Genomic DNA, 23,066 nt, shown 5'->3' with positions numbered 1-23,066 from the left:
AGGAGGCAGGACTTCTGCTATAGTCAAAACCTCATGCTGAGGCTGCTTTGTGGGCCTCCTTGTTTGTAAATCCTGCCTTTGCAAGCCAGTGAGGAAGATGCCATGGCCCTAAACCCAATTTGTTTTTTGGCTTTTTGGTAAGAGATCACTTACTTCACATGGAACACTGCCCAGGCTAGTCTGGGTGGTGTCTGCATTTGATCGGTTATGCTGTGTTACTAGTTCTCAAATAGTCTTCCTGGAACTGTTGCAGGGGGCCAGGGCATTCCATGAGGCACAGTGGGCTCTGTCCCACCTCAACCATTGTGGTTTCCCTTTTGTCTGTTCTTGAGGTTCCGCTGACACTTTTTTTGAGAAAAGTTTCTCCCCTTCTAAGCCATTTGGAAACCACTGTTGTGCAGTGGTTTGAATTCGTGTGTTCAAATTAGTATGTTGAACTTGAATTAGTATACTTGAATTAGCATGTTAGTTAATTAGTATATTAGTTAGCATACTAATTCAACATGCTTGATTTAGTATGTTAACACTAATTTTTCAAGACACCAGGCAAGGATGAACAGTGGTCCTTGAGAGATGGGAAGCAAATGGGACAAGCCCTATGATTGCCCCAGCCACTGCCTTGAGAGAGTTTCCAGACCTTGACACAAAGAGGGAGAAGGGAGGGAGAGCCTGGGAGACTCCTTGAGTTGAAATACAGCTAAGAGTCTAAGCAGTTGGAGTTTATAGGACTCTAGCAAAATCTTTACAAAGCGTATATCTGATAAAGGACTTGTGTCCTGAATATGTAAGTTCCCATAACTCAACAAAAGGAAAAAAAATGGGCAAAAGATTTGAGCAGATACCTCCCCAAAGAAGATACAGAATGGCAAATAAGCACAGGAAAAGATGCTCTGGTGCAACGTCATTAGTCACTGGAGAAATGCAAATTGAAACTACAATGAGGTACCACTACCTACCTATTGAAATGGGCAAAATCAGAATGACTGCCATTCCAAGTATTGGCAAGGATGTGGAGAAACTGAAACTCCCATTAACTGCTGGTGGAAATGTAAGATGATAGATCTACTTTGGGAAACAATTTGGCAGCTCCTTAAAAAGTTAAATATACACTTACCGTAAGACTGAGCCATTCCACTCCTAAGTTTTTACCCCAAAGAAAAGGAAAAATGTGTCAATACATAAACACTTGTACACAAGCAGCTTTATTTGTAACAGCCCCAAAGTGGAAATAGCTCAGATGTTCAACACCAGCTGAGTGGATAAACAAATGGTAGTCCCAGGGACTTCCCTGGTGGTCCAGTGGTTGAGAATCCATCTTGCAATGCAGGGGACCCCGGTTCAATCCCTGGTTGGGGAACTAAGATCTCACATACCTCGGGGCAACTAAGCCCTCGAGCTGCAACTACAGAGCCCATGTGCCACAACTAGAGAGCCCGTGTGCCACAACTACAGAGCCCAAGCGCTCTGGAGTCCACATGCCACAACTACAGAGGTCATACGCTCTGTAGCCTGCATGCCACAACTAGAGAGAAGCCCGCATGCCACAACTAGTGATAATCCTGTGCGCTGCAACAAAGAGCCTGCGTGGTGCAGCAGAAGATCCCATATGATGCAACTAAGACCCAATGCAGCGAAAACATACATACATACATACATAAATTAATTAATTAAAAAACCCCGTGGTCCCATCACACAATGGAATACTACTCAGCAATAAAAAAGAACGAACTCTTGGTACATATAGCAACTGGGTGAATCTCAAAATCATTATGCTGAGTGAAAGAAACCAGACAAAACAGAGTACATGCTCTCGGATCCATTTATATAACCTCTAGAAAGTACAGACTGATCTCTGCTGACAGAAAACAGAGCAGTGGATGCCCAGGGAGGGGGTGTTATAAAGCCGTGAGGACATGAGGAATCTTTGAGGATGATGGGTGTGTTCACTGTCCTGATTGTGGTGATGATTTCACAGGTGTATTCAAATGTCAAAACTTATCAAATTGTACACTTTAAATATGTGCAGTTGATTGGATGTCACTTATACCTCATTAAAGCTGTTAAAAAAAGATCCCTCTGGCTAGATTTTGGAGAAAGAATTAAAGGGCGCTAAAGTCTGAACAACTACAGGGGAATAGATGTGTATCCCTTCCTCCTTTCTCCTAAAAGTTTAATTCCTTCTTTCCCTCACTTTCCTCCTGGTTTTGGAGCTTGGATTACTACAGTAATATGTTATGACATGTTCTTACTTTCTCCTGTTGAGGAAAAGTAAGGATTTTCCTTAAAATCCTCTAGCTAAGGGGCCACATGAAAGCAAAGGGTGTCTAGGAGTATTTTATTCTTGTTGAGCCGTGTCTTGGAAAAACTCACTTCTGTTTCTTCTCTGTACTGCGAATGCTTACACTTCTGACACCAGATGTGTGGTTTTTCCCACAGTCACCAATTCTCTGACACCAGCCAGGTGTCCTACTGTTCAGTTCAATCTGGTGCCCATTGGAGTTCGCACAGATTCCACAGGTTAAGGACTCAGTCCTACAAGACGGCCCCCTCCTACTTTTTCACCTGTGCTTCTGACTGACTAGCTGTAAATCAGAGTTCCCGCCACCCCCTCCTTGGGTTTGTTAATTTGCTTTAGTGACTTACAGAACTCAGGGAAACACATTTATCAGTTTATTATAAAGGATATGATAAAGGATACAGTCAAACAGTTGGATGAAGAGATACGTAGGGCAAGGTCTGGAAGCTCCTGCCCTGTGGGGTTGGGGTGTGTTCCCCTCCTGGCTATGGATGTGTTCACCAACCTCGAAGCTCTCAGAACCCTGTACATTAAGGAGACGTCATCACGTAGGCATGATTGATTGTTAACTAATTTTCCAGCCCCTCTCCCTTCTCTGGAGGATGGAGGAGTAGGGCTGAAAGTTCCAAACTTATAAGCCTGCCTCGGTCTTTCCGGTGACCAGCCCCCAACCAGGGACCCACCCAGAGTCTCCTCATTAGAACAAAAGATGCTCATTTTGACCAGGAAGTTCTGAGGGATTTAGGAGCTCAGTGTCAAGAACTGGGGTCAAAGACCAAATATTAGCAGAAACAGGGGGCGGAGACCAGTATGTGTGTCATTATTTCACAAGCCCAAGACTCTGCTCAGTCCTGGCCACTTAGCGGACTTACAGCATAAGACTTTGGGTAGGATTGGTCAGCTCACCTCTCAGCAATGGCGGGTTCTGGTCCTGGCTCCTTAGATGACCATTCCATGAGGGCAGGACCAGACTGCAAGTAGCTTGCTCACCATCCTGCTGCCAGCATCTGCAGAGACCCTGGCTCCAAATGAATGATGGAAGAAGCACTTGTGGGGTGAATCCTTCAGCTGCAGTGTCCCTGGCAGAAGGGCAGGAGGAACAGAGGGTCTGCCTGGGGGAGGCCTTGGAATGGAGGTCCTAGGCAGAAAGATGGCCTTATGTGTGTGGGACAGGCCAGAATGGTCTATGGGAGGTGGGCTGGATGGTCAGTAGGAGATCTGGGGCAGGGCTGGTCTTGGGTCTGAGTCCCTGAACAGATTGTATGTTGAGGGGGAGTAAGGAGCCCCTTCTCTTTTGGGGGGCCCTGTGTGTGTGGCAACACAGTTGCCAACCAGATGGGGATAACGGGACCTTTGAGTTAGAACTTGGGCCCAGATTCCATCTTCTAAACCTCCCAGCGGTGTGACCTTTAGGAGGTTACAGCACCTTTCCAGAACTTGAATTTGAGAAAGGATATGCACATCCAGCATCCACTGGATGAACACTCCCAGCTCAGGCTCTGGTAGGTACCTTATTTCCTAGGATATGAAATTTACTTTGTCTTTTTTTTTTTCCCGCCAAAGGAAGACTAGATCTATTTCCTCTCTGTGAAGTACTTTTCTGTCCGTTTACCACAAGCCACAGGGATGAAACCTTTTCCTACCTACTTGGCTTCTTGTGGGACCTCCTCCATCCATGACTGACAGTTTAGAGCACAAGCGGCTTCCTTCCTTACTTTGTATCTGTGCTCGATGCTCAGCGTGGTGAGAAAGGATGTCAGCAGCCCCAAGGAATGAGAGAGAGTGAGGGGGAGGCTGAAGTCAGTAGGTCCCAGCCCTTGGATAAAGAGGAAGCCAGAGAGAGTGTCACTCTGCTGGCTGCAGGAGCAGAGGAAGGCCTGATGTGGAGAGATAACATAGCAGGAAGCCCAGGGAGGCCTGGGCAGTTGTCAGTGTCCACTGGAAGACGCTGCCCATCCTGCCACTTGCTTTACGAGCAGGAGTGAGAGGTTGTCTGATTGTATTCCCTAAGCCCAGACAAGATAAGTTCACCCAGCAGCATCCCTCTGATTCAGGAGGTGTATTCAGCCTCTCCTTATGGACGAACTGTCTTCAAGGGGGTCCTCCTCCTGCACTCACCGTGCAGATGGGTGGAAAGGCGGATCATGCAGTTGAGTCTCACTGCTCCTCTGCGCTTTGCAGCTAACACCTCCACGGGGTTAAGCACAGAGACCACAGTGATGGAGAGGGAAGAAGTGATGTTGCGCTTGCGGTGGTTCTGTTCCATGTTTGTGAGCAGAATTACACTCACGTTGCTTTGACATTCCATCCAGGCTGCTTTGAGTGAGCTTTGGTTGCTGCCGGACAAACCAGCGTTTGTTGTTTGTCATAAAGGTTTAGAGTCTGATCAGCCAGGGCACTTGGGATGGGTGGTCTGGAAATCAACCCCAGAATCACCAAATAGTATAATTAATACTTTGTCATTGTCTGATAGTTGCCATTTTTCAAGAGAAAGCTCTCCCCCGTCACCGTGTTTGAATTATGCTGTCACCCAGGGCTCAGCAGAGGCCCGCATCGTCCATTTCTCTGTTCTTGTGCATGTTTGTTGAGGGCCTATGAGTGCATAAGATTCTGAACCTCTGTTAAAGGTGCTTACGGGGTTGTTAAAGGTGCTTACGGGGGTGTGTGTACCCCAGGTACAGGGGGGTGAGGGCCGGGGCAGAGGGGAGGCAGCGCGGGATATGCGTGGAGCTGCACAGAAAGTGACTCAGCTCAACAGTTCATTGTTGAACACTTGTGGAGGCCACAGTTAAGACGTGGCCCCATCTCTCTTATTTTGGATTTTATTTTATTTTTCATTTTAAACATTTTTGTTTTTTTTACTGAGGTATAGTTCATTTACAATATTATGTTAGTTTCAGGTGTACAGTAAAGTGATTCGGAGATATCTATCTATCTACTTACATATGAGGGTGAGTCAAAAATTATCCGCACTCTGGCTGTAGAATTTATTTTCATTAACTTTTAGAAAAGACAAATACATCATTTTTCCGACATAATCTCCTTGCTTTTCAATACACTTTGTCCATCTGTCAACAGGTTTTCGTATTCCCTCATTAAAAACTGTTTTAGACTGAGCTGCAAGCCACAAATGCACCGCTGTCTTCACTTCTTCATCAGAAGTGAAACTTCGTCCTCCTGTGGCTGCTTTCAGGGGACCAAACAGGTGAAAATCCAATGGAGCAAGATCAGGACTATAGGGAGGATGCTTTAATACCGCAAAACATAGTAATCCACAACAGACTTAGGTTTTGAAAAGTTTGTGCCAGATGGGTACCAAAACAACTCACGGAAGAGCATAAACAGAAGTGTTTGGATATCTGCAAACAAAATTCGGACTGATACCCTAAGGAAGGTGAAAGTTTCTTAAAGAGAATCATTACTGGGGACGAGACACGGATTCATCACTATGAGCCTGAGAGTAAACGGCAGAGTGTGGAATGGAAACATCCTCAATTGCCGACCAAGAAAAAGTTCAAAAATCAACCATCAGCTGCAAAATTGATGCTTAAAGTTTTCTGGGATTCTCAAGGGCCAGTATTGGAACATTATCAGGAAAAAGATTCAACAATCAACAGTGCTTGTTACAGCGAGATGCTTATTGAAGAGCTGAAACCTAAACTTAGGATTAAACGCAGAGGACTGCTATCCAGGGGCGTTGTGATCTTGCATGACAGTGCACGTCCACACACTTCTGCCCACACTGTCGACACTGCAAAAACTTTGTTTTGAGGTGTTGAAGCATCTTCCCTATAGTCCTGATCTCGCTCCATTGGACTTTCACCTGTTTGATCCCCTGAAAGCAGCCCTACGAGGACAGAGTTTCGCTTCTGATGTCCACACACACTCCTAAATGCCAGAGACCCCACTTGGCCCGCCTGGCCGGCTTGCTTCAGTGGGTTGTCATCTGACTCCCAGCAGCAGCCGTCAGCACAACTGGTTTCTAGCATGATGAGCCTGCTGCAACAGCCTTAGAGAGGAATGGTACTGGCAGAACCCTGCCGTCTTTACTCTTCCCTGCTAGCTGGACACAGCTCTGAATGTGCCAGCAAAGGAATGCAGTTTGCCCAGAGGGATTATTTCTTGATTTAAGAGCAGTCTAAGTTGTATATGAAAGAGACAAAAATAAATGCTGATGCCTCTGAATTCCTTGATGTTTTCAGTTTCATCATGTTGTTTGCTAGGTACAGAAATACCAGCTGTCCAGTAGTTTCATCCTACCTATGTGTGTGCATACACACACACACACACACGCACACACACACACACACAGAGGCAATTTCTTTTTTTTTTTTATGAAACTGAGTCATTCCTTCCTTCCTTCCCTCCCTTCCTCCCTCCCTGCCTCCCTCCTTCCTTCCTTCCCTCATTCCTTCCCATCCCTCCCTGCCTCCTTCCCTCCTTCCTTTTTTCCTTCTTTCCTTCCTTCCTTGATTGCGTTTGGTCTTTGTTGCTGCATGAGGGCTTTCTCTAATTGCAGCGAGCAAGGGCTACTCTTCATTGTGGCACATGGGCTTCTCATTGTGGTGCTTCTCTTTTTGCGGATCACGGGCTCTAGGGTGCACAGGCTTAGGAGTTGTGCACGGGCTTAGTTGCTCCACAGCATGTGGGATCTTTCCGGATCAAGGATCGAACCTGTGTCTCCTGCATTGGCAGGCAGGTTCTTAACCACACACAAGCAGTTTCATAGCCAGTAAGAGAAGATGGGAAGGGAACTTGCTGTGGTGTTGGAAATTATTCTATATCTTGATCTGGGTTTACATTACATAGGCTACTTGTCAAAACTCACTGGATGATAGACATAGTTTGTGCATTTGAATTTTGAATTTGAATGTTTCAATTTTATCTTGAAAAAATAACTGTAAAGCAATATTATGAACTCTCATTAGTGATATGCAGGCTGAAGTGTTCAGGGTGAAGTGGACTCCTGTCAGCATCTTACTGTGAAATGCATCACAAATAAGATGGATTGATTGAGGGATGGGCAGCAAAGTGCTAAATTTTGTAGATTTGGGGTGGTAGGCATATGGGTATTCCCTGTATGATTCTTTCCATTTTTCTGCGTGCTTGAAAGTTTTCATAACAACATGTTGAAACAGAAGAACTACAAATAACCACCACTTGTGATCCCTAGAGCTTTCCATAAGCGAATTCCCCCAAGAGCCCGTTTTCTCAGCTGACACAGTAATGTTCCTACAGGCGGCCCCACCTACTTCCTGAGGGAGTGTTGGTGAAGCAGTCAGAGGGCCCTGGGCTTCGTGTGTTCTCTGTGGACCTGGAGTGGTTGGTGTGGTTGGTGCGGGCGAGTTTCATGAAGAATGTGTTAGCTTGGACTTCCTTTGAAGGTGATGCAGTTTATCAACATGAAATAAGAACTTTGAAACACGGCTTTCTGCCCTGTAGGCAAAATGTGGCTGGAGATTTGCAGCCTGAGAACAGCCTGACAGATCAGAACCAGAGCTAGAAAAGGCTGGCTGAGCCCCTGACCGAGGACATGAGCTGGTTACCCTGATGCATGCTGGGAGACCTTTTCATATATATTTAGATTTTTGAAAAATTAGTTATATATATCTTTATTTTTTATATATAAATTGTTTTTTAAATGTATCATCGGTTTTTCAAAAATTTTAACATTATACAATATATTTAAATAGATCCAGGGGAATTTCCTAGAGGTCCAGTGGTTAGGACTTGGCGCTTTCACTATTGTGGGCCTGGGTTCGATCGCTGGTCAGGAAACTAAGATCCCGCAAGCCCTGAGGCATGGCCAAAAAATAAAAAAATAAACAGATCCAAACACTTTTTGAGTATAGACTTTTTTCAGCTATAAAGCAATGCCTGCTTTTGTAAGATTTTCTTTTTTTTTTTAAATACAGAAGATGCAAAGAAGTAAAACCAGCCATAATTTTACAGTTTTGGTATATTTCCTTCCTGAATATTTTTTAAAAAATTTCTTCCATTATTTACATAATTATGATTTTTTTCATTTGACTATAATGAGGGAGTTCTTTGGAAGGGAGACTCCAAGACCTCCTTTTATGTGGACTGGCTCACATAAGGGACCACATAAAGGGACCAAAGGGTGGGCATAGGGTACAGACAGGGGAACCCTGAGCAAAGGCGAGGAACTGAGACCCAATGGCCAGGGGTGAGGGCAGGGAGGAGCACTGGCCTTGCAGTCTGATGGACCTGGGGCTTGGGGCCCTGATTACGCTATGTAAAAAGTGAGGTTAGTAAATCCCCATTGGTGGTTTCCGTTGAGAATTAAAGGAAATAATTTGGCTGAAGTTGCCCAACCTGCATATTTGGCATATTGTAATCATGGTGCAGCGTTTGGACATTGTCATATAACAGTGGCAGCCTTTGAAAGCTTTGGGCAAGGGAGGAGGTGGAAGAAGTGGAGGTCTTCTGAATATTAGCACGCTGGTGTGGAGGGGACCTGAACACAAGCCTGGGGGCTGTTCCCTGAAGTGGAAAGGACTGACAGTTGAAAGGCTGATGGAGGGAGAGAGCATGAGAGAAAGACATCTCAAAGGAGTAATCGTCAAGATTTGGTGATGGGCTGGTTAAGGGGAAGGGGCGGGTATCTGGCTTTGTCCGTTGGTTTTTTATGACTCACTTTACACTTTTTCCCTCCTGACTCACTGCCATGTGTTCTTTCCCTTGCAGGAGCCTGTGTGAAATGCAGCAAGGGGGTGTTTGGGGCTGGCCAGGCCTGCCAGGCCATGGGGAACCTCTACCACGATGCGTGCTTCACCTGTGCAGCCTGCAGTAAGTGTGTGTGTGTGTGTGTGTGTGTGTGTGTGTGTGTGTGTGTGTTGAGGGGCATGGTAAGAAACACGGGGACCGAGGACGGGAGGAGACGGAAGGGCATCCTTCCTGGAGACCCTTGGTCCATGTCCCTCCATGGTCCTATGGGAGGGCGGGACAGTGTCCTCTAGAGCAGGGTTTTATACCATCAACACAAGGCCCATCAGGGTAAGCTGACTTATCACAGAGTACCAGGGATCGCCTGGGGCTGACTCTGGTAGTTGAGCAATCCCTAATAATATCAGGTTTGTAATGCACATCAAAGGTCTCAGAAGAGTTGGGAGGAAAGTGCTGGGATTCACCATCGTCTGCCCTGTTATCAGTTATCTCCCCCTCTGTGGGGACCAGCCAACCAAAAGGTGATTAATCAATCAGTTACCCCAGGGTGAAGCGGGATCCCTTCATAACTCTTTGGCGCCAATCTGTCATTTGGAGGCTGCTGTTTGAGTGGGAAGGCTGTGTGCGTGAACGCCTGTGAGTATGCACTCCACACACATGTCGGTGCCTCTTACACCTGTGGGCATCTTTGTACTGCATTAGGTGCCTTATGCCTAAAGTGGCAAATCAGGAGACCAGGCCTGTGCTCAGCTCAGCCAACTGCTCATTGAACTGATGGTGAGCACAGTGGATGATTCTAACACGTGGCAGGTTGCTTGCCAAGTCTGACTGAGTCATGAATTGTGCTTGTTTCATGGTCTCTACCAAAGATTAATTTTGAGAAGCATGTTTGAAAAATGTCCCACTGACATTCTCTGATTCTATACCAAGGTTGGCGGCCATCAATTAAAAGGAAACATTACAAGAAAGCCAAAGAGTGTCCGGGACAAAGGGATCTTATCGTCTGGCCCAGTGGTCCTCAGTCCTGGATTTTCATTAGAATCACGGGGGAGCAGGTGGCAGGGGGGGCGGGCAGGTGGAGAGATTTTAAAAGCCAGTGATGCCCCAGCCCCACCCCGACCAGCAGGATCTGAAGCTGTAGGGGTGGGGTTTCTAGAGTGGAGCATGAGTATTGTTTCTAAGCTCCTCAGGTGACTCCCAGCTGTGGCCAGAACTGAGCACCTGGGATTAGTGCCAGGCTCCTCATTTTAGAAGCCTCTGGGGACGGGAAGGGGAGGGACTTTCTTGGCTGTTTTGTGGCACAGCCCTCAAGAGCCTCCTGGTTCCCAGTCTGAAGTTCACCAGGTGGGCACGAGGCTGCCACGCCTTGACGGCACAGGCATAGGCCTGGTTCCAAACCCCACCCTTCGTCCTCACTGCAATTTTCCATACAACACATGCCCGAGAGTTTATGGTTTATGCTTTGATCACTATTCACCTTTGTAGGGAAAATTGTGCAAGACTTTGAGATGTATCACACAGTCTCCTGAGCATCCGCAGTGGAAACGTAGGAGTTGTCTGGTTATCAGATTCCCTGGGTCTCTGGGCCTTTCCTTGCCTTTGAGCCGTGTTACACTCTGTAAGTTATAGGGTCTTGATGACAAGGCCTATCCATGATTCTTGTCCACAGCAATGCAGACTATGTCTGACAGAGAGGCCATTGATAGTTCCCTGGTGGAGATGGGCCAGTTTTGCATCCATTAAGCAAGTTTACTTCAGCCTTTCTGATGGCCTGCATATGGACGGTTCTTTGCTGTGTTCCAATTATAACATCCTATTAGTTTCTCATTAATTGGTGAATGAACCTTCATTGCTGCGCACTGGCTCAGCAGTTGTGGTTTGTTGGCTCTAGAGCACAGGCTCAGTAGTTGCAGCACACGGACATAGCTGCTCTGAGGCATGTGGGATCCTCCCGGACCAGAGATCGAACCCATGTCCCCTGCATTGGCAGGCGGATTCTTAACCACTGCGCCACCAGGGAAGTCCCTAAATAAAATCTTTGACCGATGTTTGTGTTTTATCTGTAAAGAGTTGTGATCATGCCTTCTTTTAAAAATTATCTTTGACTTTTGATTCCTGCAGCTATTTCTTGATATTTGCTCTATCTTCCAGGAAAAAAGAAAATAAATATTGAGTAGAGGCTGTTTTTATACCTCAAGCAATTACTATTTGAACTAGAAAGTTGTTGGGGGCCAAAAACTGTTGGTGAGTCAGTGGCTGCTTGACTAGCTGACACTTCCTTTATGGGTTGAGTTTATCTTCAAATTATGACAAACAAACACTGAGGAAGACAGCTGTTTTGGGATTTTGCCTTCTCTAGCATTTAAGACCCTTGTGGTCTGATCTCTGTTTTATTTCTTCCTACTTCCTTATCACAGTCAGACTGAATTTCTCTCTTCCACATTCGCTCCCTGGAACCTCCTCTCCCCACTCACTTCGTGCATTTAAATTCTGTCCAGCTTTTAGGACCCAGCTCCAATGCCTCCTCTTCCAGGAAGCCTTCCTTGTTCCCCGAGCAGGAAGGGACCTTTTCTCCTGAACTAGGCACACCCTGCCTTCTCACATAAACCATGAACCACTCTCTCTGCGATTCCAGTGCCAGCAAAGCAGGCCCCAGAACAGAGTTGCTGAAGGAAACTCAGTTCCGTCAGAAAGTGAGTGTGGTGGCGTTCCTGGCGTGGGTAAACATACGGCTTCCTCCCCACTAGCAGGGAGCAGTTGGAGACCCAGGCACGTGTCTGAGCAGCTTCTTGTGGACACCAGAAGTGATTTGCCTTTGTTCAGTTAACTTACTGCTGCCAGTAACTGCTTTCCGCAGAGGGAGGTGCCAGAGTGGCCGCACATCCTGGCTCCGCAAGTCCTCAAGCGTGTCTCTGTGAGCCTCGGCGTGTAGACACGGCACAGTGAGGCTGGGCTCTTCCAGTCTGTCCCCTCCTTCGCTGGTGGAAGAGAAAATGGGGTCAGAGAGGGGAAGAGGCTTTCTCGAGGTTGAAGACCTAGCAGTGGAGCTGCATCCATGACTCCTGAATCTAGCTTAGGTTAGCCTTGCACATCTGTTTGATTGTTTAAAGTGTGTGTGTGAGTGTATATGTGTATGTGAGTATGTTTTCTGTTTTCCCATTTCATCTATGAAAATAATCTAGCTTGAAATGCTGTTGCATTGTACTTCTGTAGGTACCCACACGCACACACACCGGCACAGGCACACACTCACTCCTTGGATGTTATCAATACTTTATCAAAACATAACTTTGAAATCTTGTTGAGCTCACACGCACTTACAAGCCAAAGCCAAGGCCCTACTGATTTGACCAGTAAAGACAGAACGAGCTACTTCCAGGTTCAATTTATTCCCTTCATGAGCAACAAAACAGACATGCCAAAGGTGCCTTTGTCCCTGTCCCACACACCAAAAGGGACGACACCAAAACAAAAGGGCCGATGACTGCAGTGTAAGTTATGGGATGCTGAGCAGCCGACCCTGGATGCGGCTAAGTGGTCGTGTTGTCCGCAGCTCCATTCAGAGGGGTGGGGCAGAGAGCCCGTACCTCATCCAAGATGAGCCACTGTCTCGAGTCCTGGAGATATTCCTACAGCAGCTCACAAGCTGCCCATTCTGTGTCCAGGAGGATCGCAAGGTGTTCCACATGCCCAGACAAACCTCTGCCTTTAGATGGTGTAAATTCTCCCGGGCACCACGGCTAGTTCCCCCTCTGCCAACAAGCCATAATGTTTAGTTCATTTTTAGTTGTGGTGACAACATGAGAGCCACAAAAAATTTTAAAGACAGAAATCTGTTTTGTTATCATGCTAGAACAGGTATGTTCACCGTTATTTTTCCCTTGTAGATTTTGTCCAAATTTGTACACATTTTTTTAGAGTTGTGATCATGTAACTGAGGGTGGGGTCTGGCTGATCGCCGCTCAAAAGCCAGTAAAGAGGCCAGATTGGTGGAAAGGAAAGTTTGCTTTATTTTGGATGCCGGCAACCAGGGGAGGGAGGGTGGATGCCTGTCCAAAGGCCGACTCCCCCTCTGACAGTCGGGAGGCAAGAGCTTTTATAGACAGAAGGAGGGGGCTACATGCAGAGACAACACAGTCAGCTCAACAGTCATCTTGAACTTGGTCACCGGTGGCCTGACCAGCGTCATCGTGATTGTTTTAGGTACAGTTCATCTTCAGTTCCAGGGTCCGTTTGTTTCCATTTCTTTGAGGCCAGTTCTCGAAATTGTGGCAGCTTATGTTGTGGCTACAGCCTGGTCATCACGCAGTTAACGTCTTCCACCTGGTGGGGGTTTCCGTGTCTATAAGACAGCTCACAGGACAGGGCTCAGAATGTTGCCTGTAGCCCTTGAGAAGGAATGAAAGGTCCTTAACTTTGCTTAATAACTAAACTGTTATTATTTGGTCTCTTTTGATTGTCTTCCTTTGTTTCAGCATTTTCTCACTTCTCTGATTAAACTTATTCTTTGGCTACAGGTTTTCCGCAGATAACAGGCAGGCCAAGGACATGGAGGTGGGGGGGCGAGGACCGTAGGGTCCTACTCCGTTTCAGTCATAGCGAGTAAACCAGTATTGTGTGCTTTTTGATTAACATTGTGTCATAAATTCACCCCTGTCTCTGTAGTCTTCTTTGTAATAATCTTTTTAACAGTTACATGGTTGTCAACTGAGCGGTTGCGCAGTTCGATGGCACTGAGCGCGTCTCATCTGGGGTTTGTTGGTTATTGTACATGGCCCCAGTGAGTGTCTTTGTGCCTGTTTTTCTCCCTCTGCTGAGTTGTTTCCTTGGTGTTCGTTCCCAGAAGCAAGCATTCAGGGCGCGATGCGTGGGCGTGTATGTGTTTTGTTAAAGTTCTTTCTTGATGTGCTCCTCAGGCGGGTGTGTTTGGTTGCCATGGAGATGTGTGCTGTGGGTCTCCTGCTCCCACGTCGGCTCTGCCCACCCAAGGCGGCCATGCCCCCACCTGGACGCGCTCAGGAGCCGTTGGCACAGCGTGGGGTGGGGGAGGGCAGGCATGGCCTTGGCCCGCGGCCACATGCCATGTGTCTGGACACCGTGTGTCAAGTGGCCTGTCTGAGGAGAAGCTGGCGCCCGTCTCTGGCTCTAGAGAGGCCAAACAAGAAGGAAGAAAAAGTGCTGGACTTGTGGGGTCAAGTGAAGTCTCCTCGGCACCTTCTAGAATAGACTATGAGGCAGAGAGAAGGCCAGGCTCTGTATCCTCACCCCAGGGCATTTTAGGTCCAGAAAGTAAGATTTTGTTCATTTTGTAAAGACAGCCATAAATTCCATCCTGGAGTCATGGGGAAACCAGTTTGCCATGTTCACGGCCCCTGTTATTTTTCAGCCATGTGAGCTGGAAAACGATGGACTAGGTAAGATATGCTCCCACCCAGAAGCCCACAAGGGTACCCTGGCCTTGGGGGTAGGACTTGGGGGGCAGGCCGTCCTGAGGCCGATGGGGATTTTGCCCAGCACGGGCCTGAGCTCAGAGGAAGGTAGTTGAGGGCAGAATGGAATCCACTCATGGAACAGGGTTGAGATGTGCAGGTCACAGCCAGAACAGGTGACTCTGAGTGTTGTGAGCTAGTGCTTACATTCCTGAGTTGGTGGTGCACTGTGATCCGCCAACCATACCTTAGGGAAAAACCACAACAAAACTAGGAATTTATGCCATTGCCCATCCCACCTTCCAAAACCCAAACCTCCATGCCTGTTAAAGGTTGTGAAGGGATTCTATAGTGAAATCTCACATATTTATTTAGACCCTACTTGGGAAAGTCTATCTAATAGAGTCAGTGAAAGCCTGCATCTGGAACACTAGAAAGTGCCATTTCATTCCTTCAAGTAAATAAAACAACTAGAAATAAGCCCAGAGTTGTGTGGGACAGAGGTTCTTAGTGAATAATCAGGGATTGGTGATTTACCCACCAGTAAGCGCACATCTGAATTATGGGAGGGTCCTTGGAGGTTGTATTTGTTTCTCTTACCAAGTCTAAGCACTGCCTCTGAAGTCACGTTCACCTTTTTCATTGACTTTGTAGATGCTGTCTCACCAACCCAGCCTTTGGAGATGCCCAGATTCTGAAATAATTGAGCCTGAATTAGGGAGGTGTCCCTTTAATTCATGGCAGGCTTGCTTTCTTAAGAACCATCTCAGTATTTGCAAGTAATTTGCAGGTGAGCTTTCTAGCTTACTGTTGGCCTGACCCTGCCCTGAGCCCTCCACCTGCAGGAGCGTATTAAATCCTTGTTAACAGCCCAGTGATTTCAGCATTGTTACTACGCTTATTTCACAGATGATCAGAGGCTTGGAGAGTTTATTTTGCTTTGGGTTGGTTATATCGCTGTTAAATAGCCTGGTTGGCACTTGAACCCAGGACCACGTGGACCCACAGCCCTTGCTCGCTGCCATTGTATCAAATTAGCTTTGCTCAGAGGGACACGGGATCTTGCCGTGACATCTCGGGTTCAGCTCTGCCTGGGGGCTGTGTGACAGCAAAGGTTGGGTTTGGGGATACTTTTGACCTGTGAATGCAGAATAGTGGCCTTGTACTTGGACTAGGGGAGCTAGAAGTCAGTAGTGGGTGGGATGCACCCATAGGAGAGAAATGGATTAAGGGCTTTGATTAGAGGTCTGTTCCTTCTTAAGGCCTCTCTGATCCCTGAATTTCTGAGCTGTTGAGTTGTCCCAATATTTCTCATCATTTTCAGCATTTGTGTGTGAGCTGAATGAGTCAGCTGCATCTAGGGGAAAAGCTGGAGATCAAGAATGTGAGAAAGCGAGAGTGGGCAGATACGAAGGAAATCAGCAGGCGGGGGCGAAATCAGGAAACGACCTAAATAGATGGAGCTGGACAAAGGGCTGTGCGGGTCGGAGGAGAGCAGAGGGCGAACTAGATGGAGCTGGGCAAAGGGCTGTGTGGGTCGGAGGAGAGCAGAGGGCGAACTAGATGGAGCTGGGCAAAGGGCTGTGCGGGTCGGAGGAGAGCAGAGGGGTGGCTTTTTCTTCTTTTTTTTAAATATTAATTTTAAAGTCAAACAAACAAAATGCTAAATGTATAATTCAGACTAACAGAATGCTAAGTTCTATCCTCCGACCTTGACAGATGTATCTTTTTTTTTTTTTTGATAATCCCATTGTAATTTTTTTTCGTAAAAAGGGTTTTATTTGCAAGGGAGAGAGTCTCTATTAATCAAACAAGCCAAATCCCATGTTGTCATCTGACTCCTCAGACTCCTCTTTCTTCTCTTCCTTCTTCTCCACGGCTGGGGCAGAACCTGCAGCAGGAGCTGCAGATCCCGGGGCGGGGAGACGGCCACAGCCCCACCGGCGGGCACGCTGGCCAGCTTGCTGATACGTATCAGGGTCCACGTCACAGACTCTCGTTCTCCCAGACAGAAGGCTCTGTTGTCACTCCCAGAATCTGGCTTCTAGGAATCCCTCCAGCAGGGCTGGACACACGCGTTACCAGCAGGCAGGAAAAGTCGCTGCTCCGGTGTCCGGCAGCGAGCTCACGAAGCTGTCTGCTGAGCTACCTTCGCCGCGTCACGGACCCAGGGACAGGAAGAGCTCCCCAAGAGCTCCACTTGCAAACAAGGGCAGGGGCCTGGGGTCAGCCCTAGCACCCCAAGAAGGGGTGGTGTCCAGAAGCACCCGTGGCGTGAGCGCACTGAAACCCTGCTCACAACTCGGAGTAAGGCTTCTGGGGTGCTCTGGCCATTGTAATTTTTTTAAGCTCTTTGTTGGAATATAATTGCTTTACACTGTTGTGCCAGTTTTTGCTGTACAACAAAGTGAATCAGCTGTATTTATACATATATCCCCATATCCCCTCCCTCCCGAGAGGGGTGGCTTTTACTTGACATGTCATCAGATGGTCGTGTGTCCCTCTCCAGCAAATCCAGTTTTGCTGTGTGCACCGGAATTGGGACCAGACTTGGTTTCCCAGATCAGACTTTGTTGATGCAATGAGAGGCCATGATGTCCCCGACAGTGGGAGAACATCAGCTTCTTCATGCCTGTGACATTAAAGGAGTCTGGGAATTTTAAGCTCTGTTGTGAGGGTAACTCCAGTGCAACCTGTATCATTAATTGCCACATCTGCATTCCAGGTACCTTATATTTGCACATGCATGGTTTGGGTGGAAATCTGCACCCTTTCCTTCATTAATCCCAGATCAAGGGTGAGACCTGGTGGTACCCAGTGTCTCCTCAACTCTAAGAGCAGGATGGAGGATGCTCTGACACGCTGGGGCTCTCTGCACCCTGATTAGCACATGACGTTGCACCAGGTGTTTTATCTCAGACCCAGAATCCTGGATTTAGGGAGTGAGATCTTTTATGGAAAACTGAGCTTTATTCTGGCATCACAGTCAATGCTTGGGTTTCCTTGGTGCCCTCATCTTGCTAAGAGCATCTCTTCTTTCTTAAATGTTCTGTCTCTCAAATTGTTCTCTTAAACTTCTGTCCCCAACTCTGGCCTTGTGATGGTTAATTTTATCTGTCACCTTGACTGGGCCATGGGGTGCCCAGATTTCGGTCCTAACATTATGCTGGGTGTCTGTGAAGGTTTCCAGATGGGAGTAACAATTGGTAGACTGAGTAAAGCTCTCCTTTATGTGGGTGGTCCTCACCCAATCCATTTTGTTCAATAGAACAAAAAGGCGAACACTTGTGGAGTAAAGAGACTTCCTCCTGCCTGACTGCCTTAAGCGGGTACATCAGTTGTTTCCTGCCTTTGGACTGGAGTTACGTCATTGCTGACCTGGACCTGCAGCCTGCTGACTGCAGATCTTGGAACTTGTCACTCCCCATAATCATGGGAGCCAATTCCTTATAACCAGTCTCCCTCCCTCCTTCTCTCTCCCCTTCTGCCTTCCCCCTGTATATACTGACAATTTATTTTGCACCAGGGTTTCCATAGGTGCTTCAGTGTTTCTGACATGGGTTGTACTATGAGCCACTGTTTGTGGAGTATTTGCTCCATCATCACATACCTCTCATTTGCTTCCCAGCCACACTCATTTACACAAGAGGAAGTGGAGCCCCAGAGCAGTTGCATAGCTGGTGTGTGGGGGACTGGGGTCCTGACTCAGGTGGCCCCACAGTCTATGTTTTTTGCCACCTCTCCAGTCCTCACCCTTTACCAAACACCAGCCCCAGTCCCGAGAAGCTGGTTCCACCTGCACACATCTTTATTCCTGAAATCCACTGAGCAGAGGCCCACACGTGCATGGTGAGCATCCCAGGGGGTCCAATGCCGTCAGCTGGGATCTTGTCTGTGGCCGTGTGACTGGCCTCACCACCCACCCACTTACCTTCATTTGGCCCCCAACTCTATGGCTGCTTTCCTGAGCTCTAGACGTGCACCGTCCAATAGGGTAGCCACGACCACATGTGACTTTTGAGCACTTGAAATGTGGCTGGTGTGACTGAGGAGTTGAAATTTTTATTTTAATTAATTTAAATTAAAATAGCCACACGTGGCTAGTGGCTACTGTATTGGACATTGCAGGTAAAGTCTCTACTTCCTAAACCATAGTTCACTTATTAATAAGAAACAATCAGTACGTTTATTGTTTTTAGTACTTTATTCATCACAAAGGCAATATAGTCACGTTGTGAAAAAAATACAAGTGGGAGAAGAAAATCACCCATAACCCAAACCAAAACAAAACAGAACAAAATAATGTTAGCTATACCCACATGGACGTCATTTTTGCCAGATTGTCATCACAGTGCTTGCTTTTATGTTCTGTTTGTTCCATTTAGAAGTATGTCATATGCTTCTTCCTCATTGCTCTGTGGTCTTCTTAAGCATCTGCTGCATAAAATCCTGTTGATTTGATGAGTCAAAGCCAATGTAACCTTCCTGCCAGTTAAAGTTTAAAGGGGAAGAGAATCCTTACCACATGGGCCTGTGTTCGGGTTTTCAAGGGCCAGATGCACCTGTGGGGTACTGCCCAGCCTGGGAGTCTGGCAAATCCAATGAGGTCCCGGGTGCCCCATTTGGGGAAGACCCTCTCTGCTCCTCCTGTGCATCCCTGCAGTCCCTTCTAACTGCCTCAAGTCCTGTTTGCTGCCCTGCCCACCTCCATCCACACAGCTGGCCTTTGAGCACAGCTGTGAGGGGACCACTCTCCGGCTCCAAGACCTCAGCCACTTCTTCTCATAACATCATAGTCTGATTCCTTTACTTGATGTTGAACATATTCCTTCAAGTAGTTCCAACCCCATTCTTGTCTGCTCTCTTGCCACTGTCTCCTCCACCCCATGTCCTTCGGAAGCTCCGGCCATACTGAACATCACCCACCCTTTCCTACCCCTGTGCCTTGTCACCCTCACACTTCATCCCACCAGGTACACATCACTCTCCAAGCAGTGTCCTCCGTTGTGATCTCCGTTGTGGCTACTCTGATGCAGGTCTCGTATACACCTTGTTCATTTACCTGTCTTGTGGTGTTTTGAATTATGATTAGATTGAAACTGTTTACAGGAGTCTGTGCCTCCCCCTCCGTGGTCGGTTTTGTAAGAATGGGGATAGTGTTTAACTGATCTTGATTTACCCTTGATCTGCCACCTTTAGTATAATGCAGAGCACACAGTTAGCACTGAGGAAATGTTGGTGGGCTTAAAGGTGGCACTTAACCATTACCCTGTACCCATAAGCTTTCACTTCCCATTCCCCATCCCTCTTTTTCTATCCCTTAAGCAACAACTCATAGATTTGCCTGTTCTGGATGTGTCATATAAATAGAATCATATATATGTGGTCTTTTGTAACTAGCTTCTTTTACTTAGCATAATGTGATAGTCATCCATGTTGTAACATGTATCAGAACTTCATTCCTTTTTATGGCTGAATAATAATCCACTGTGTGGGTAGACTGCATTTTATTTATCCATTCATCAGTCAGTAGCCACTCATTTCCACTTTTTGGCCATTATAAATAATGCTGCTGTGAAGATTCCTGTGCAAATTTTTGTGTGGACATTTTTTCAGTTCTCTAGAATAGATGTCTTTTGGAGTGGAATTATTGGGTCATACGGTAACTCTGTGTTTAACTTCTTTGAGGAATTGTTTTGCAAAGTGATTGCACCATTTTACATTCCCACCAGCAGTGTATGAGGGTTCCAGTATCTCCACATTCTTGGCAGCACTTGTAATTGTCTGACTTTGATTCTAACCATCCTAGTGAGTGTGAACTCGAATCTCAGTGTGGTTTTGATTTGCATTTACCTGATGACTGATATGGAGTATCTTTCCACGGGCTTATGTGTATGTCTTATCTGGAGAAATATCTATTCATATCCCTTACCCCCCCCTTTTTTTTGCTGCACCAAGCAGCATGTGGGATCTTAGTTCCCCAACCAGGGATCAAACCCGTACCCCCTGTACTGGAAGCTTGGAGTCTTAACCACTGGACATCCAGGGAAGTCCTCCCTTACCCATTTTTTTTATTGTTTTAATAATTTTATTGCATTCATTTGTTTATGAGGACTGAATGTGCTACCTTACCCATTTTTATTTTTTTATTTTTTTTTTTTCTTGGCGCATGGGCTTAGTTGCTCCATGGCATGTGGGATCTTCCTGGAGCAGGGATCAAACCCGTGTCCTCTGCATTGGCAGGCGGATTCTTAACCACTGCGCCACCTAGGAAGCCCCTTACCCATTTTTAATTGGGTTATTTGTCTTTTTATTATTGAGTTTTAATAGTTCTTTATATGTTCTACACATAAATCTCCAATTAGATATATAATTTGCCAATACTTTGTCATATTTTGTGTACTCTTGTTTCACTTTCTTGATGTTATTTGCAGCATAGAGGTTTTAATTTTGATATAATCTATTTTATCTATTTTTTCTTTTTTTTTAAATAAATTTATTTATTAGCTGTGTTGGGTCTTTGTTGCTGCACATGGGCTTTCTCTAGTTGCAGCTAGTGGGGGCTACTCTTCATTGTGGTGCATGGGCTCCTCATTGTGGTGGCTTCTCTTGTTGCAGAGCATGGGCTCTAGGCGTGCGGGCTTCGGTAGTTGTGGCTCACAGGCTCTAAAGCGCAGGCTCAGTAGTTGTGGCACACGGGCTTAGTTGCTCTGCGGCATGTGGAATCTTCCTGGGGCAGGGATTGAACCCGTGTGTCCTGCATTGGCAGGCAGATTCTTAACCACTGTACCACCTAGGAAGTCCTGTTTTTTTCTTTTGTTTCTTGTGGTTTTGGTGCTTTATCTAAGAAAACACAGCCCTTACCAAAGGTCATGAAGATTCATGCCCATGTTTTCTTGTAAGAGTTTTATAGTTTTAGCTCTTAGGTTGAGCTCTTTGATCCATTTTGAGTTGATTTTTGTATGTGGTGTGAGGTAGAAGTTCAGATTCGTTCTTTTGCGTGTGGATAGCCAGTTTTCCCAGCACCATCTGTTGAAAAGGCCATTCTTTCTCAATTGGATTGTCTTGGCAAATTCATCAAAAATTAATTGACCCTAAATGTAAGTGTTTATTTCTGGTCTCTCAGTTTTATTCTATTGCTCTAGTCAAGTATCTTTTAAAGAGATTTAGCTAATAAGAAAAAAATTCTATTTATCCATGCAGTTACTGTTTCTGGTCCTCTTCATTCCTTTGTTTAGATCCAGATTCTCATCTGGGTACTATTTTCTTTCTCCTTAAAAGACTTCGTTAACTTTTTTTTTTTTTTGGTAATGCAGATCTGCCTGTGAAGAATCTTTTAGCTTTTGAATGTCTGGAGTCATCCTTACTTCACTTTGGTTTTGTTTGGGTTTTTTTGGCTGCATCAGGTCTTAGTTGCGGCACACAGGCTCTTTGTTGTGGCCTGTGGGCTTCTCTTTAGTTGTGGCACAGGCTCCAGAGCATGAGGGCTCTTTGTTATGGTGCTCGGGCTCTCTAGTTGTGGCGCATGGGTTCCAGAGTGTGTGGGCTTTGTAGTTGTGGCCCTGGGCTCTGTAGTTTGCAGCACGCAGGCTCTCCAGTTGAGGCGAGTGGGCTCAGTAGTTGTGGCACTAGGGCTTAGTTGCCCCAAGGCATGTGGGATCTTAGTTCCCTGACCAGGGATCGAACCCGTGTCCCCTGCATTGGAAGGGGGATTCTTAACCACTGGACCTCCAGGGAAGTCCCCCCTTTGGTTTTAAAAGATATTTTTTACTGGGTGTAGAATTCTAGGTCAATAGTTCTTTCTTTCATTTTTAAAGTTGTTGTTTCACTGTTTTCTTGCTTGCCTTGCTTTCAGTCAGAAATCCAGTGTCATCTTTATCTTTGTCTCTTTGTGTGTAACATGCTTTTTCCTCTGATTAAGATTTTCCCTTTATCATTGATTTTGAGAAGTTTGATCATGATGTCCCTTGGTGTAGTTTTCATGCTTCTTGTGCTTGGGGTTTGTTGAGCTTTTTGAATCTGTGAGTGTATGGTCTTCATCAAATCTGCAATATTTTTGGCCATCATTTCTTCAAGTTTTCTGCCACCACCCCCCCATTCAGAGACTCCAGTGGCCCCTTGGTTTGGCATCTTAGAGTTGTCCCATGGCTCACTTAATGGTCTTTTCTTCCTTCCTTCCTTCCTTCCTTCCTTCCTTCCTTCCTTCCTTCCTTCCTTCTTTCTTTCTTTCTTTCTATTTTGTTGGAGTATAGTTGATTTACAATGTCGTTTTCTTTTCAGGTGTACAGGATAGTGATTCAGTTATACATATACACATATTCATTCTTTTCCCATATAGGTTATTGCACAGTATGAAGTAGAGTTCCCTGTGCTATACAGTGGGTCCTTGCTGGTCATCTGTCTTATATATATAGTAGTCTGTGTATGTTAATTCCAACCTCCTACTTTATCCATCCCCCCATTTATAGTCTTTTCGTTTTTTAAATTGTTTTCCTCTCTGTTGCATTTTGGACAGTTTCTGTTGCTGTGCTTTTAATGTCACAGATCTTTTCTCCTGAAATGGGTAACTTGCTTTTAATTCCATTCAATGTACCTTTCATCTCTGACATTTTAGTTTTCATCTCTAGCAGTTCATTTTGGGCCTCTTAAAAATA

General features: G+C 46.1%; 1 protein-coding gene across 3 annotated transcripts in view; it reads left to right on the top strand.

The window, feature by feature from the left end:
• The window catches only part of LIMD1 (LIM domain containing 1), a 74,218-nt gene that overhangs the window by 27,213 nt on the left and 23,939 nt on the right, over nt 1-23,066 (top strand). For all 3 annotated transcript variants that reach the window (XM_057705550.1, XM_057705551.1, XM_057705552.1), the window contains exon 2: nt 9,005-9,106. In XM_057705550.1, the coding sequence (XP_057561533.1) occupies nt 9,005-9,106 (102 nt within the window). The remainder of the gene's footprint in view (nt 1-9,004; nt 9,107-23,066) is intronic.

Source organism: Hippopotamus amphibius, chromosome 13, assembly GCF_030028045.1.
Source record: "Hippopotamus amphibius kiboko isolate mHipAmp2 chromosome 13, mHipAmp2.hap2, whole genome shotgun sequence".
In the NCBI taxonomy this organism is placed as follows: domain Eukaryota; kingdom Metazoa; phylum Chordata; class Mammalia; order Artiodactyla; family Hippopotamidae; genus Hippopotamus; species Hippopotamus amphibius.
The sequence above is the reverse complement of the archived record's forward strand: the minus strand, read 5'-3'. Positions and strand labels throughout refer to the sequence as shown.